The sequence below is a fragment of the Grus americana genome, chromosome 3 (assembly GCF_028858705.1).
Source record: "Grus americana isolate bGruAme1 chromosome 3, bGruAme1.mat, whole genome shotgun sequence".
NCBI classification, from domain to species: Eukaryota; Metazoa; Chordata; class Aves; order Gruiformes; family Gruidae; genus Grus; species Grus americana.
Window position 1 is genome coordinate 10380174 of NC_072854.1, and position 17605 is coordinate 10397778.

The following is a 17605-nucleotide window of genomic DNA, read 5'->3' on the forward strand; positions in this document are numbered from 1 at the left end:
TGTAGATGTCTCAGATACTGTAAAGCACCTCAAATAGCTAGGTATACATCTGTAGGCAACTGAATGGAGCCCAAGCAATGGGATTCAGATTCAGAAATCTGAACTTAGATGCTTACCATATAAAGCATCTACAAGTGAGCTAGATGTCTAAGCTCCTATTATAGCCAGTGGAGATCTACTCAATACAGTCACTGCAGCCTAGAGTAGTCTCACCTTACAGTAGATATCCAGCTCAGTTGTTTGTGTACAGGCTTCATTTGTGATGCCCAGGGTATTCCACCATGCTCCAGCCACCTCCCCAGAAGGCCGAGGAGCTCCCACAGATCCTGCATCACAGCTGCCAGTCAGGTGCAGTTGTCTCAGATGCCCAAGGGCATCTCAAGTGGCAGCAGACATTTACGTGTGGACAACTGATTCAAACTCATATATTTTGTTTACTTACCTAGGTCACACATAGATACCTATACCGTATACATCTCAGTTTAGATGCCTACATCTGAATCTGAATCCCAACAGGAGTTTTGACTTGGCATCCAATATTAGGCATACATTTCCATAACTGGAAATAAAGTATTTTCCAAGCCAACATATTAACCAGAAGTCTGTTACAAAAAACTTCACGGAAGTCAGTGGTAAATTCCCTAGATTTTTACTATATACCCAGAATTAGATGCTTAGAAGCTTTGCAAAATCCAGCGCTAAATATCTATGCGCTTTAGTCCTTCAGTATATTAAGTGATGACATCAAAGGACCTAATATGTGAGAGTTTGCAAGCACAGAACACCACAAAGTCTTCTGCAATCTTCTGAATAAAATGAATTTTACAGTAAATGCATTGGCAGGAGTAGATGATTCTAGTGAAATACTTCAGAATTTATAAACAATAATATTGACATGGTGATTACACAGTACCATTACGATAAGGTACAATTACATGCAAAAGGAGTTTTGTGCATCTTGGTCTTTATATTAAATTGGCACATTTTCTCTTAGACTGATTTAACGTATTTTTAAAAATTTGTTAGTGCTGTCTTATAGTACATCGTTTTATCCCTGAAAACGCACATTTGGAAGCGTCAAATTTATTTTGCAAAATTGATTTCATATTTTAAAGAAAATATATCCTTTTACTTATTTTTTGTAGAATAATTAATTGCAATTAGAAGAAAATTGGTATTCTTCACATATCAGTGGCTGGCCACGCTTTTAGTTCTCAAAGCAGAAAAGTTCTAATTAAGAAATAACTGTGCAGTTATAAATGACAGATAAAAGCTAGCAGGAAAAATGAAAAGACAGCCCACTGAGGTTTTTTTGATTTTTCTTAGCAGATTTCTTTGAGGATTTTTCATTTTGAAAATTCATCACTTAATCTTTTTTTCATCGTACATACTTTACACAAAATCGCCATGATTTTCAACAGTCTATTTATTGTGCTATAGATCATAATTAGTAGTTTAGAAAAATTAACGGTTTCTCTAGAACACATTATCAAAGAACATGTATAACTCTTATTTACCAGAAGGATTTTTTCTCCCACAAAATCCACTGATGCACATCCAAGAAACCCCTGGATAGAGCCTGCTGAAGATCTTTTGCACTTCATGTATAAGACTACTCAATTCAAATAATGTGTGCAATGCTGAACCTAAAAGGCATTAATGCCAGAAACAACAACTGCACTGTATCAAGACCAGGAAAAAGTAATGGGACTAGAAAGGGAGATTTTCCAAAAATCAGAGTTTTTATTTCATCTGTAATATCGTTGATAAATGGAAACGCTACCATGCAAAATCTCAGCACTTTTTTGGCCGGAAAGGCACTCATGCTAATATAATGAGTCTGGATTACAGAGGTTTGCCAAGCTTAGATCATGTATAGATTAATAATGATGTCTTTTAATGTCTTAATGATCTCTTAATGAAATACATCTATAATGCTACGATTTGGTGAGGACTCACTAAACATTTTTCATATCAGAACATGATGTTCAAAGCTAGGTTCTTAATAATAATTAACGCATGTACTGGACTTCTTCTCTTCAAAGTGCTCTAGGAACATTTGTAATTAGTTAAAAACCCGTGTGCTGAGTGTACGCTATCTGTTTAGGCTCTAAGAGGCCCACAACAATCAAAATGGAGCTAGCCAGGAAAGTCCAAGCAGAAAATAGTAATTTCTTCTGTGTTCTGAAGAATTTTAAATTAAGGCAGGAAAGACACGTCACAAGATAAATTAAATGCAGGTGGTGGCCACTTCATACAAATGCTATTAGACAAATAATATAAACATAGACTACACTTGAAAAAATGTATCCAGATATTAAAGCTTAATTATTTTTTTCTAAAAAGAAGTGAAAGAAAAGGCAATCTCTGAAATAGAAGACTCCCCCAAACCATCTGAAACCTCTTATTTTACTAATTTCTGTTCTCAGCATCCAAAGTGAGGATTTTAGCATAAGCAATCAGAGGCTTGCGGTGCTGATTCAAAACTTGCTAATACTCAGTATCTGCAAGCTGTAACAAAACCCCATATAAATCATACCCATTTGCTCCTGTGGCTGATACCTGGCAGCACAGGGGTTAACTGAACAATTAAGAGATTGCAGCTGGCTAATTTGCTAGGGCTTATCATCTGCCAGACAAGTACCGATAGGAAAATAAATTAGAAATCAGTTGTAGCCAAGCAAGACTCGGCTTGAGTACCCAGAGAACATGGTAGCTTGGGAAGAGAGGCTTTCCTTCTCAGATTCACAATAATACATCCCCCAAATCAGGGAAAACTTTATTCTGAGAAATCTCCTTCAGCGCTAGAATAAAAGAATTGTTTCACAGCATTGTACTGCTTTGGATGGAAGAATTAACTAATTCATGATAACGTGAATTCAGAGACTTAGTTCTATATCTGGGAATATTACACAAGTTTGATTTTCACAAATAATTCAAATACATCTTTGAAAACTCATGCAAGAAGACAGCTGTATATAAAAATCTGGGCTTTCTAGTCCAGCTAGATTTTAAGGTTGTTTCATTACCTATTGCAACCAATGTGCTTGTTTTCTAAGTAGAGACAACAGCAACTCCTACATTCACAGGCATAATGTGAAGATAAACATATAAAAGATTCATCAGTAATAGGGTTATGTGCTTAAAATAAATCTGTAGCTAGATTTAGTCAGTTGAAGTTTTGAAAGATTTTGTTGTCTGCTCCTGATCTCAGTTTCAAGGAGAAAAAAAATCCTAAAAGTTTATATTTAGTTGAAGTTGAATTTCGGCAGACCAAAATGTTATTTTTTATCACTTCTGGATTTCTTTGCCATTTTTCAGCAATGTAAGATTTAAAATAAAAAAGAGATACTGCAACCTTAATTAGTATGAAGCCCTATGAAAAATTCTAATATTAAACCCAGAATGTTTTAGCAAAACATACTTTTTTTTCTATTTTATTTGAGAAAGGAAGAAGTTAAGGCAAGTGAACAATTTGGTGATCAAAAGAATGGCATGAGATATTCAAATAATAAAGAATTGGTTGTAACAAAGGAAACACCTTTAGTAAAGGGCAGAAGCTGAAAGTCTGATTATTTACACATTGTACTCACTTGGAATACTTCCACTCATATACTGGAATTTCACTTTATCTAATGTTAAATTTTTGGCAATGGCAGTGTGATACTTGTGAGGTCTTCAGAAATATGACCTAGAAAAAGCTGATAGCAAATTCTCGAACACACTTGTTCTATTTAAATTATACAATCGGCACAAGAGAAATACAAGGGAAGGGGAGAAGGTTGGAAAATGCAGAGCGAGGCTATGGGATCCCAAGATACTGACTTCTGAGTCTGAAGAAAGAAGTGACCAATTTCCATTCTTTTTCTTGGAAGCGGCAGCAAAGCCAAGTTTCATGGAGCAAGCCTTGCCCTACCATAGGCACCTCCCTCCTGCCTGCTGAAGAGTCAGTCTACCCAGTAAGGCAAGCAATTCCAACAGACCTCTGAAATCTAAGGCAGGAAATTCCTTTCAGCACAGCTTTCAGCAATGAAACAGACTGTCAAAACATCTTCCCAGAGGATTACAGGGCTCCTGCCCAGGAATTAGCAGAGAAAGTTCGGCACTTACATTAGTACAATGCCTCCAGCTCCACTTCAGGCTTAACAAGGGCAGCTTTAACGTACATTTACACTGAGACTAGTTAACACTTTCAAACTCTGCGCAAGAATGTCATTTTTGTAATACAGGCTATTAAGAACTTCTAAAAAATAGGTCAAATGTTAGAAAATGCTTCCTCTTGTCTAAAGCACAATCTAGTGCATGTCCTTCCCAGCTTGTAAATGCAATTGTTTTCTTAATTAAACATGCAGTCTTTTTTATTTCTGTCTGATGTCTTACATAATTTTATTAAAGATCTTTTTATAGTCTTCCTAAAAATCCCGACTCAATGCATAGGCAATCACAGTCTGCATGTACAGGACTCGGGGGGGGGGGGAGGGGAGGAGGTATGCATGTATGTGTCTTCTGCCCTCTTTCAGCCATAGTAACTTGGTGAACTTATTGGCCAATTTGGAAATCATGTTAATTCTAGAGGGTTTTTTTAAATTCAGTTGATAATGTACTGCTCACCAGAATTCATTCAATGATGGCTGACTGCCAGGATAGGATTCAGTTGCATAAATATGTGGGAAAGTGCTAGACAAGATGTCCTAGTGTATGTTGCTAGTGTCCTGAGATGTTCGGACACCAACTGCCAGACCAGAAAGTGCCTGATAGGTCCTGTCTCATCTGTGCCAGACCCCTGCAGACTCTTAGATGCACAAGAACATCTCAAATAGCGCTAGATGCCTAGGTTTAGGCAGCTGAATCCAGTTTCCAAGGACTTTGCAAATACAATGAAAAGCATAACCACTACAACAGCAAAAAGGCTCAGTAGCTGCAGTAACAGCCTAATCCCACCTCTGTGCTACTTCAAAAAATCATTGTCTTGAAAACAACAACTATTTAAAATGCACACACACACCCAAAAAAAAACCCCAAAACCAAACAGGTTCCCCAAGACTGTATTATATCCCCCCAAGATATAGTGGAAAATAACTGTAGAACATTAAAGAGTATTGCTGAAATGGAATTGCCTGGTTTTTATTATCTCAATATACCTTGCAACTTAACAGGAGTTTGTTTACAATCGGTTGCCAGCAATCCACAAACTAACATTTGTATTTTTGTTATATTTTTTGTCTTTTTAAAATAGGTAAATATCCTAGAGCAACAAAGAAAGATCATAAGCCCTGGCCTCTCCCCTCCCTTTCCCCAAATTATGCAGTAAATGCACCTGCCTTAGACCCAAACAATAAAACTAGCAGAAACTGGAAAGATGTGTCTGTCTATAAGCCAGAAAGAAAGTCTGCCATCTTTTAGAAGCTTGTCAAGGAAAAAGGGAGTAATGTTACAGAAAGAAAGATGAAGACTCTCTGAAAAGCCTGTACCCAGGCAGCATTCTGGAGGGAGGCATACAGGAAAAGCTTCTCCATTACTGCTAAATGACAGAAAATATAAATAAGCCAGAATAAGCTTCCTTTCTTCTGTACAGGGGAAAAAGATGTCCTGTGAAGTCAGAAACACTAGATACAAGGAAAAGGCAGAAGAATTTATTCGAGAATAATGGATGAGTCATTGTTGGCATTTTCATACAAACTGTAAGGAAATCTGATGCACGGCATATTGGAAATTGCCAGAAACCATGGCAAAGTATCAACAACCAAGAGCCAGAACCAGCCAGTGGACAAGCTTCTTTGTGAAGAACAGGCTGGGAAGCTAAGCAGGACTTGTAGCGATCTCTGCAAAGAGAAAGAGGCTTGAATGCAATGATAAGTAGGCAGTGAAGTGGACTGAAAGCTGGCTGAACTGCTGGGTTCAAAGGGCTGTGATCAGTGGCACAAGTTCAGTTGAAGGCCAGACACTAATAGTGCACCCAGGGTCGATACTGGCACCAAACCAGTTTAACCTCTGCATTCATGACCTGAACAACAGGGCAGACTGCATCCTCAGCAACACTAGGAGTAGTGGAGGTAGAAGTGCTGCCGTTCAGAGGAACCTTGATGGGTTGCAGAGATAGGCAGAGAGGAACCACAAAGTTCTGCATGAGGAAAGGGAATAACCCCACACACCCATGCAGGCTGGGGACCAACTAGCTGGCAAGCAGCTTTGGAGAGAGGGGCCTGGGGGTCCTGGTGGACAAGTTGCCTGTAAGCCAGCAACGCAGTCTCGCAGCAAGGAAGGCCAACAGTATCCTCAGGCTGTGTTAGGAAAAGCATCGCCAGCAGGTTGAGAGCTGTGATCCTTCTCTTCTACTCAGCAGTGGTGTGGCCACATCTGGAGCGCTGTGTCCAGTGATGGGCTCCCCAGTGCAAGAGAGACATGAACTTACTTGGGCAAGTCCAGTGAAGAGCCTCAAAGATGACTGAGGAATAGAAGCATCTGACCTACAAGGCAAGGCTGAGAGAGCTGGGACTCTTCTGCCTGGAGAACAGAAATGTCAGGGGGATCTTATCAAGGGTATAACTATCTGATGCGGGGGAGTAAAGAAGATAGAGTCAGATTCTTCCCAGTGGTGCCCAGTGACATGACAAGAGGAAACGGGCACAAACCGAAATACAGGAAATTCAATTAAAAAAAAGCCAAACCAACTTTTTTACTGCGAGACTGGTCAAACACTGCAAGAGGTTGCCTAGAAAACTTGTGCAGTCTCCATTCTTGGAAAGATTCAAAACCCAGCTGGTCGCAAAGCCCTGAGCAACCTGCTGCAGCTGACCCTGCTTCGAGCCGGGGGCGTTGGTCTACATGATCTTCAGAGGTCTCTTCCAACATAATCCGTCCTGAGTCTGTGAATCTGTAAATGTAATTTCACAGTGCAGATGAAAAAGGTGGAAAAAAAAAATTTGTTTTGTCTGTCCCATGCTTTAAGAGTAAAATTTTATCTACCTACCTACACTTGTCCATATACTCTATTGACCATTTGTGCAAGACTCAGGAGCAGACAGGTTGACCTCTTTTTCTTCTGACCTCTAAACTTCATGTTTGTTTTGCAACTACATCTCTTTCCAAAATTGCACAAGGAAGCAGAAAATCTAAGTCACCTACTCTGCCCTATAAAGTACTGCACCAATATAATGGTGGCAGGGAAGGGAGAAAGAGGATTTGAAAATGTTAAAACTGTGTTTCATGTAACACTGACATATATTAAGTGAAAAGTATAAGACCACTAAATTAAAAGGCAGTGGTCACAGTATTAGATTGTATTTCACGGACAGAATACAGTTTTAGAATACAAAGAATATTGCATTATTATCAAACATACAGATACAACATATATAGCTTTTTAGGAGATTTAATGTACTAAACTTGTGCAAAAACTGTTGTAAAAGAGAACAATTTCATACATTTAAAATGGCTGAAGTAGAAAGAATTTTAATTTACTATCTGCTGAGGGACTAAAACCAAAACATTACCACAGCAGGTCTTTGCTGCATATTGACCTCAAGGGAAAAGTAGTTGGTCACATCAATAACAAGAATGAAAAAGTGTAGAAAAGTGTTTGGAAAGTTCACCACTTTCTAGAGGTTTAGATTTCACTGTCTCCCTGTAACTCTGCATATGGGTCTATGATTGCTTAGTGGGAAACTATGTACAAGTAATCATAAATAACAGATCAGAATAAAATTCACTATTCTGCAAAAGCTAAGCAGAAAAATGATTCATGGGGCTTAGGCAACAGTTAGGGCTAGAGCTGACTTTTTGCAACTGACTAAATTCTATACCTGACTTGAAACCTGCACCCTGTGAAACACCAGAAAATCTCTGATGAAGACTCTTGGCCAAACCCTGGTGTGATTTATGACTTACAGTTCCCATGGTCAGTTTTAGATAGCAACAGGGGAAGGCAAGGGAAAAAAACCCAACAAATTATTTGACTAGTTCTGAAATGTGCACATAAATGGAATTTACTTCCATGAAATTCAATGTTTTATTTCATATTACAGTTTGCAGCTATTAAATACAAGGCAGTTGCTGTGTGAGTTGTTCCAGTACACACAGCTGCATTAACAGCTAACTACAAATACATTTTACACTAGTGGGTACTTTGAAGAACCAAATGTCTCTTCATGAAGTTTTACCAGCAACTTTTTTTTAATGTATTTACGCAGTTCCAGCTAATTCTGTATGTTACTTTCCACATATATACTTTTTTTTCTGTCTCTTCTGCTTGAAAACTAATTTCCACTCATCAGTGGGGCAAGATTAACAAAGACACTACCATCTGTTCCTCAACAGGATTTGCTATCATATAACTGTTGACATGTAAAGGGTATTTTATATTTTGATTGGGCATTAATTGTGCTTTCTTTGGATTAAATATTTTAAACTGAACTATGAAAATAGCTTTAAATATATAGGTCATAGCAATTATTGTGTTATTTACATTACTAAACAAGTACGCAACAGATGGCCTTCAGGGCCCTGGCCAGAAGAACCTATCTCCTGCAGATTTATTTGGTGCTTGGAGATACTACTAACTAACTTCTCAAGCCCCTTTGAATGCCATTGTGCCTCTCACTTGTTGCCAGCAAAAATATTCCAGGCTTGTTTGTTTCAACACCAATATTTCTCAAGGGCTTCCTGGTACCTGCTATATGAAACATTCATACTTGGGCCTTGTCCGAGAGACCACGTCCCTGCAGTTAAATGAAATAGCACCAGGGACCCTTACCTAGACAAGGGGCCACAGTCTGGCCACATCTACACTTCTTAATACTTGGCCCAAGTCTCTTTTTGGACCTGGGTGGTACCACTGTGGCTATTAGGCATAATTATTATATTGTGTAGGGGTTTTTTTTTTTCATTTATAAGTGTCTGAAAAACATAAAAACTGTGTTGCAGCTCTCCGCTGTGATTTCTCTATTTCATGAAACCAAGGGTGTATGCTGCCTGAGAGTATGTGATGGTTAAGAGTGCAAAGCCTGCTAGGACGGCTCTGGAAGACCATGTGAGGTCGAGAAGGCCAAGTTTGGCGCAGACATGTCCATCCAGCTTACTGAGCATGGTTCAAGCCCGTACCCTGAACTACGCCCAGGATTGTTCACAAGGGTGTTCACGGCCCCAAACCATGCCAGGAAACAGGTTACGAGTTAACAGTCTGGACAATCAGTGGCCTAGTGCTGCAGGATACTCACTGGTCCTGTTTCATTTAGCAGTAAAAACATAACCAGGGAAGTCAGGCAAAATACTCAGGAAGATCTGATCTTATAAAGCACTACCTCAAGTTTTCATGACATAAATTCTTTTTTTCCCTATCCCTGAGTTAAACTGGCCCTACTTACTCTGTTCAACCATGATCTAACAAAACATTTATGCATGTGAGCCACTTTAAGCTGAGTGTTTTCAAGGGGGCTGTTTGTATAACCACAGTCTATGCATGCTCAGAAGCTCTGGGACCATTGCTTTATGTGAGACCATTCGCATGCTCTAAGTTTCATGTTTGTTGTACTCTGACTTTATATACTTAAAAAAAAAATCACATGAGAGCAATACTATATATACGATATATAAAAATATATAACCTCCAATTAACTTCCATTTCCAAATGCTTGCAGTTAGCTTTTTTAGCCTTATAATTCAGGAATACATACTAAAATATTATTGCTTCCATTTACGACATGAACCTACTCAAATGCAAACCACAAGGTCTGCATGTGCCCACACGTAAGGGCACAGTGAGACAATCAACACTATGTCAAGTCCATTTTTTTCCATAGAGATGTGGAATAATAACCTTTTCCTACTTAATGTTTCCCTTTCTTACATTAACTACATGTAAAGCCAGTTTAGTCTTTGGAAGAATGTTATTCATTTGCAATCTCTGTTTCAGTTGTTTTGGGAACTGATGATGCAACTACTTTTTGAAACATTTCACTGTCTCTAGGACATTACTTTTAACGCATCATTTTAAAATACATGCATTTCCAACTGCTCTGTAATTAAAAAAAAGTAATTTGAAAACCAGAAAGAATTTATTTTACATACTTCTGAAAAATTTTCTTTGGACAAAATGAGTATGTGCACAATAACTTAACTGCTCAGTGTGAAATCTACTTCCATGAACACTCAAAGTATTCATATGATCCATGTATATTTTTAAAATCTTAATTTTAAGATCTTGGTTATACAGATGTTTGAGATATTTAACTCTGAGGGAGTGAATAGTTCAGCTGAAAAATCTATTCAGGATCCAAATGTTGCAATCTATTGTTTGCCTTCCCTGTGCTGTCAAATTTCTCCATTTAACTAGTGCAGTGTGTGTCCACAGAATATAATAGGAAATATAATAATAATTTAAAAAGGAAACAAGATTTTATATAAATAAAAATTGTCATGGAAGCTGGACATAAAGATGCAGAGAAACCCTTTTTTTCTCCCATTGAGTAAACAGGTAATTTAAAATATTGGCAACACTGCAGACACACGGACTTCTTCAAATAGAATTATATCAGTGTCCTGTGACATATCCTATTTACCTTTATTCTAACTCTACCTTTGGTAAACTATCTCCAAAAATACTATGCTTTAGCAACATAAAGACTACTGGTTTAACTATAACAGAATCACTGAATTATTGTATCTTGACTGTAGGCTACTCTTACAGCATCACCTTTCGCTCTATCACCTTTCATTTATTATATTCATTTCTGTGAGAAGCCACACAGACCAGAAACACCTTTCCATTGCATTCAAAGCACCGGACAACAGAAGAAACAAAAAGCTGGAGAGTAAAGGCATTTATATGATGTGGTGAATATTAAAGATGACTGGGTTTTGTATTTACAGATAATGTACTGAAAATAGTAAATCATTAGGTGTGTCTCATCGATATGTATGTATGCATTCACATATACTGTCTCGCTTTACTAATAAACTTATAAATTATACAAACAGAAGTTGGGAACAATTTGTGATCTCCTGCAAATACATTCTCCAGATTAAATGATAATGCTTGAACACTGCAGACTGAAAATCTTTGATTCCTATTTCATACATTGAAATTTGGCTTAAGAATTAAGTTCATAAATTGGAGAAGTGACATTTTTAAGCAGGTAAGGAGATTTTTTTTCCCTTATATGAGGATATAAGTGATAAAAATACATACCTAAAAATCAGTTATGGTGATGAAAGGAATAATTAAAGTCACAGTTGAGTACACAGTGGCTAGGCAAGTGATGAGCTAAGATGATGGCCTATTAAGCAAAACATATGTTGCCCTCAAAACACCCATGTCACCTGATTTAATCACACCCCTAGATTATTGATTCTTTAGCATAGACACTGGTTTGATTAACCTCTATTTTCGTTACACCCAGATCAACTACAGATCTGTAATCCATAAAGTTAGTGTATTATTCATAGCTGTTAATTCACAAAGAACACCCATCAAAAGAGCACATTACTAATATCAAGGCAGAAAACAAATCAACAAATAACTATCTTTTGCTGAATAATTATATTGTTGTTGTTGTTGTTGTTGCTGTTATTACTAAGGATAATGGTGCACATAAGCAATGTCTTGAGCAATGCAAATGCATCACAGAACCCTGTTTGAACAAAACACACATGAGATGCCTTAAGGCACCCCTCTGCAATTCATGCCAAGTGGAAGAGTTGTTCATGCAGTCCCTTCCCCAAGGGAAACCACTATGAAAATTCATGCTAATCAGAAATTTTATGGTCTCACTTAAGAAATTAAAAGTCACTGAGAATCTGCCCTCTAAAACACATATACCAAACCACACATAAAACTATAGCTTATACTTCTCCTGCGAGGAAAACAATCACCAATTTTCTCAGCTATTAAAATAAATTTAAGAAAATAATCCCAGCCAATTTACAACACAGTCACTGATAAACAGAATATTGGCATGATCATACTGGCAGTGACCATTCAAACCCTTTCTGTCATCTGCCCTCATCACACCTAGCAATCAGATCACAAATTGCTGAGCAAAAGCCTAATGTTGATCCTGTGAGAGGCAAAGCCCGCAACCTTGGAATTTGAATCTAACCCTTGCAATTCAGGCTATTTTTATTAATATTTTTAAGTGGGGAACCTGAATGTCAAAACACTGTAATGATTTCTTCAAGAAGGAAATTAATGTGTAAAACCTAGGAAAGAGCTGAGGAATTCTGATTCCTTTGAATGTCCATTCAGAACACACCTAGGCAAACTTGGTCTTGCTCTTCCGTACAAAAGTGAAAGTATTTTTTATGACATCACTGCAGGAACTTAGCAACTCCAGTTCATGTAAGATGTAATACACAGTCATTATTTTAATATTCACCCATAAGTTTACCTGCTGCTGACAAACAAGTTTCATAAACAGTTTGATAAAATGGTGTACTCTGATCAACAGTACCTGAAGCAACTAGGTGGCCTTTTGATATTTTAAATACATACTAGTGTGAGTTCTGGAATAAGAAATGGCCTGCAGGACTTGACGTGAAAGCAGTTTCAGAAAAAGCAATGTTAGCTGCAAAAAGGAACCTGAAAACCATATCAGATCAGGTCAACAGTCCTGTCTTTGATAGCATCTGACAGCCAAGGAAAGGGCAAGGACTTTGGGCTGTTTCCCTGGTACAACCTCCAGAAGACTGATGGTTCTTGATGCTTCCTGAGTCTTCAAGCAGCATCTTCATGTTTAATAGCCACTGATGGATTTCCCTTCCATACATCTGCCTTATCTTTTTCCAACCCCCTGTAAACTTTTAGGAATCCGTGACATTTCCAATGAAGTTTAAGACTGCATTAAAATACTTTTTGTTTTGAAACTGCTGCCTATTAGCTTAATTTGCTTTCCACAGGTTCTGTACTGGAAGAGACAATGAGGAATCACTGTCCATTCAACTGTTTCACACACCATTGTATAGGCTTTTGTCATTGTTTTCCTAATCTCCTTCTCCCATCAGCTTGTCTTCAGACTTCCATTTTATTTAGTGCTTTCTATATGGAAGAATTTCAGACTTGTGAAAAACTTTGTCACATTTTTCTATACCTATTGCAGCTTTACTGTACCCTTTCTGAGAGGTGGGAACTGCTAGAGCTGCAGACCCCATCCAAGGAGCGACAGTCACACAGAGAGAAAATTGTGGTGCCCATTTCCAAATGGCTACCAAATCTTACTTGATTTTGACCACTGCTGAGCACAAAGCACTGAGATTTCATAGAGCATCTGTTGTGACTCCAAAGTCTCGCTCATGAACACCAATCATTTGTTAAGAGCCTTTTACTCCATTTAAACACTCAGTTTTATCTTGTGTATCGACATGTGTCTATAATTTTACTGCTCTATCAGTAGGAATTCAGAGGTCCTTCTCCAATCTGACAATTATTTTTACTAACCGGAATAACTCAGTATGAACAACAAAGTTTTACTACACCACTATCCACCCCATTTTCCAGACTACTTATGACTACGTTGTACAGTACTGATCCTCCCACAAATTCCTGTACAACCCTGTTACGCCAATCCATTGAAAAAGATGGCGATTTATTCCTACCTTTTCTTTCCTATCTTTTCACTGGGTATCCATCCATCTGAAGGTCATAACCTTTATCCCACAACAGCTGAGTCTTCCAAGAACCTTTGACGAAAGCTCTTGCCCAAACGCCTTTCGGAAATCCAAGTTCATTGACCTGGCTTCCCTTGGCCAGCTGTGGTCATTCGGCTCCTCCAAAGACTCCCACAGATTTCTGAAGCACAACGTCCCTCCATGTAAAAACATGCTGATGTTTCTTCGGTGCAATGTATTTATTCCTGTTCCACTCACTCTTGTCTTTCTTGGTTATTCTTCCCACTGATTTGATCAACGTGCACATCGACATTAGGGGATCTTCGTGGAGCCGTTCAGGCTTCTGCTCTGCAACGCTGTCTCTGGCATATGGCTATACGGCATGCTCAGCAGTCCAACTGCTTCACACCTGAACCCCTCTGTAACTCCTAGATAATCATCTGATTGTGCAAATTTCCTATTATTAAATTGATTTTCTTTTTACCTTCTACCATGACTTCAACTGGAATCAGCTCCTCCAGCACATTTCTCAAAAAAGCAGCATTTCAGCATGAAAACCTCCCTAAGGTCCTCTTTGACAAATATGGGGGTTAGGTTTTTCATTACAGCCTTATCTCCCCTGAGCTCCTTTCACACCATATGAGGTGGACATGCAGACTCCATGGCAGGAACTTGCAGGATATTGCAAGGTGATCTTCAAAATCTTTCGGTTTTTTGGGCCCATTTTACCCTGGTCTTGCACTCCAGGCGTCTGGGTCCAGTTTCCTCATTTAGATGCATCTTCAAACACTCTGAAGGCTGAGACTGTGCTTCTGCTACTCCTTTTCTGCCTTTTTTAAGCCCCCAGCTTATTTTGCTTTTTCAAAACTACCTTTTTTCTTTATTTTTTTTTCCTTTGCCAGAATTCTCAAAGCAACTGTGAGGTCTGGGTAAGCATGAATGACAGAAAGGGAAGGAAACCCCCAAGACGTGCGTTTTGGGCTCCTGCTCCCGCCTTTCCCTAGCGGGCGACGGACACCAGCCCTCGCTCAGCGCCTCGCCTGGGACTGAGGCGGCCCCACCGGCCACCGCTCCGGCGGGAACGGCCGCCCTGTCGCCGCAGGGGCCACACCGGGAAGGGCCGTCCCCTGCCTCAGGGCGGTCACACTGCCGCTGCCCTCACGGTGCCGGGCGGAGGAGGCGGGGCGGGGCTGCCCTCAGCCCACCCCGCGCGGCCCAGGCGGAAGGAGCGGCCCAGCCGCACCCGCCCCCTCCCGCCGCCGCCCTGCGCGGCCTCGCTGGCTGCTTCCGCCCGGCTTCGGCAGACGTTGCTGGCGCCGGCCGCTTCCTCGCCGCTATGCTGGGCGTCGGGGAGCCCGCGACGGGGGAAGGTACGTGCCTCAGCAGCGCGGCGGTCTCTCCGCTTCCCGCCGCCTCGGGGCACCGTGTGGGGCGGGGGGCATTGCGGAGGGGTTGCGCCGCCGCCGGGGGCGGGCGGTGGGCCGGGGCGGCTGGGCTGGCCGGGCCCCTCGCGGGCTGCCGGCCGGGCCCTTGCCTCCCCTCCCTTCCCTTCCCTCCCTTCCCTTCCCCTGCCTGGCGGGCGGTGTCAGGTCTGAGAGTCGCGAAGCGAGCGGCCGTGCGCCTAGGGCCTGGCTGAGCCAGGTGCCGGGCACCTACCGCTGCTCCGTGTGCTGCGGCGGCCGGTGACCCGCGGGGCCGAGCCGGTGCCTCGCTGAGCGGGGAAGGGTCCCCTGGCCCTTTTGTAACGGCCGTGCAGAAGTCAGGTCTGTGCACTCGTCTCCCACTGAGTAATGTTGGCGATTCCCAGGCGTAAGGTTAGGGATGGAATAACCCAACCCATGCGTTAAGCAGTGCTTCGTACCTGCTCCCTTGACTTGTTTTTCCTTAGATTGGGAGGACACTTCAAGAAGCAAGTCCTAAGCAGTGTCTCCTTTTCCAGACAATAACTGCGGTGAAGCTACTTGTAGTGTTTATTCTATATGTCAGTACTTGTGCCGTGAAACATCACTTGCAGCTGACTGGTGCTCGTTATCTAAGCAGCAAGTTATAAAAGGATAGGAAGAAAAAGTCCGTGGCCTGAAGGGCCTATAAACGAGGAAAACAAGATTATGAATGCTTAAAAGCGAGATGAGATTTGTAAGTGGAAAGAAGTGTCTTTTAATAGAGGAACTAATTGGTTTGGAAAAGCAGAGAATCTAGCAGGCGTGCGCAGCCTTCTTCAGGAACCCTTGTCTGTCAGGTTGGTTCTTAGTGCTGGTCCCAGAGCATCATCATTGTTAGTAAATACAGGCTTGAAGGTAGCTGCTACAAAAAAGAAGAAATGCCTGTGCCAGACAGGAGGTGAGCAGCAGGTTAAGGAAGCAGCATAAACAGCGATATGGTAAAAGAAATTATGATAACGAAGCACTGTCAAGGCATGACAGTTGTTGAGAGCTTTCTTACTGGTAGCTTTTTTGTTGTGTTTGGAAAAATGATGAAACAGCTTCTTTTCTTGCCAATTAAGGGTAATATTAAAGCCTTATTACCAGAAGACTTGAATGATGCAGACCCTTATTTTTTAAGGTGCAGTGTACTCCTGGCCCTCTGGGACTTTATGGTATGCAAGTAAGGCCTGAGAGTCCATCTGCATGGACCTGATGCAGAATCTGGATACGAATCTGTATTTTGTCTGTCCGGGAAACTAGAAGCCTTCAATTATTAATTAGGATTATTGCAGTTGCCTATTTTCTTGTGGCGCTTGCTTATGATGTCAGTGAGGGAAGTGGCCACACGTTTACAGAACTGGGTAAGTGACAGCACTAACATTTAATATTTTCCATCATGGAATTACTACAAGGATTGTATAAAAGCACTTGAAGTCAGTGATTTTTCAAGGATCTTTGACAGTACCCTAAGCAGATGCTTGTGAAAGGGGCAAGCATATATGATTCTTCTTTACCTAGTCCCACTCTGTAAGTAGCCACTCAGCCTGCAACAAAGTGCAGCCAAGGAACTTTCTGGAACAGGTGTACTGAGGACTTAAAGTTCCACAGTGGATTTCTTCTCTATCAACTCATCCTTGCCTTGGGCCTCTGTGGAGCTCTGCTATTCACAACATCCAGCCTCAAGTTCTGTGGGACAAATACACGCTGCCTCAGGAGGTGCCTCTGTTGGTTTTGAACATGCTTTCTGCTACTTCTGTTTGGTATTTTCTACTTTTTAAATTAGAAGAGACAGTGATGGATTATCACTTGTTTCTCTGCTTAATGTGATTCACAAAGGCAATTACAATAAATTGTGTATGGGTAATGGTAAAACTAAATATCCAATATGACTGCCAAACCAAAGAACTTATCAGTAAATTTGACAAGATTTACTCTAAAGCTTCCTAATAGCACTGATCTTGCTGGTTTTTTTTTTATATTGATAGCTTTTCTTTCCTTTAAATTACATTTTTTCTATTATTGTGATTTATTATCATGCAGGCACCTTGTCTGGAAAAAGGGATGGTCCCCATTTTGAGTAATGTCTAGGTTATATTTACCAAGTATTAGGAGTAGAATGTCCATGTTTAAGCTTTAGTGGTGGTGTGCATGCATTTGTACAGACAACATGCATGCAGGATATGAAGGACAGGTAGGTTTTGCTTGTTGAAATAGGGCATACTCTTCTTAGTGGTATAACTGTTTTTTCTGCTCTTGACAAACCACTGTGTAATACTGTGAATTTTCAATGAAGTGCTTGAATAAACCTGATTCCATATTACACTTTGCATGATAATATTTAGATGTCCAGTAAGGTTTGCAAACAGGTTACACTAGGGGAAGTCAGTCATTCTGATAAAAGAATATTCATAATAGGAAACAAATGTGTAATATGAAAGGTTTTAACAGAGTCTTAATCTTGAAACAAATCTGGAATTTCACACCAAAATACTAGCCTGAGTACCTTGTCTATTAGTAAAATGAATGAGAGAACTGTTTATTTACCTATGTAGGATTGTACAACCACCTAATGCAGCTGTGCA

General features: G+C 40.2%; 1 protein-coding gene across 4 annotated transcripts in view; it reads left to right on the forward strand.

Annotated features, from left to right (window-relative positions):
* The first annotated feature begins 14687 nt into the window (after positions 1-14687).
* Positions 14688-17605, forward strand: part of LDAH (lipid droplet associated hydrolase) — a 130618-nt gene continuing 127700 nt past the window's right edge. Inside the window, exon 1 of one of the 4 annotated variants that reach the window (XM_054821795.1) lies at positions 14688-14969. In XM_054821795.1, the coding sequence (XP_054677770.1) occupies positions 14936-14969 (34 nt within the window). In that variant the 5' untranslated portion in view covers positions 14688-14935. The remainder of the gene's footprint in view (positions 14970-17605) is intronic. The other 3 variants (XR_008576546.1, XM_054821794.1, XM_054821793.1) reach the window with 3 other exon arrangements.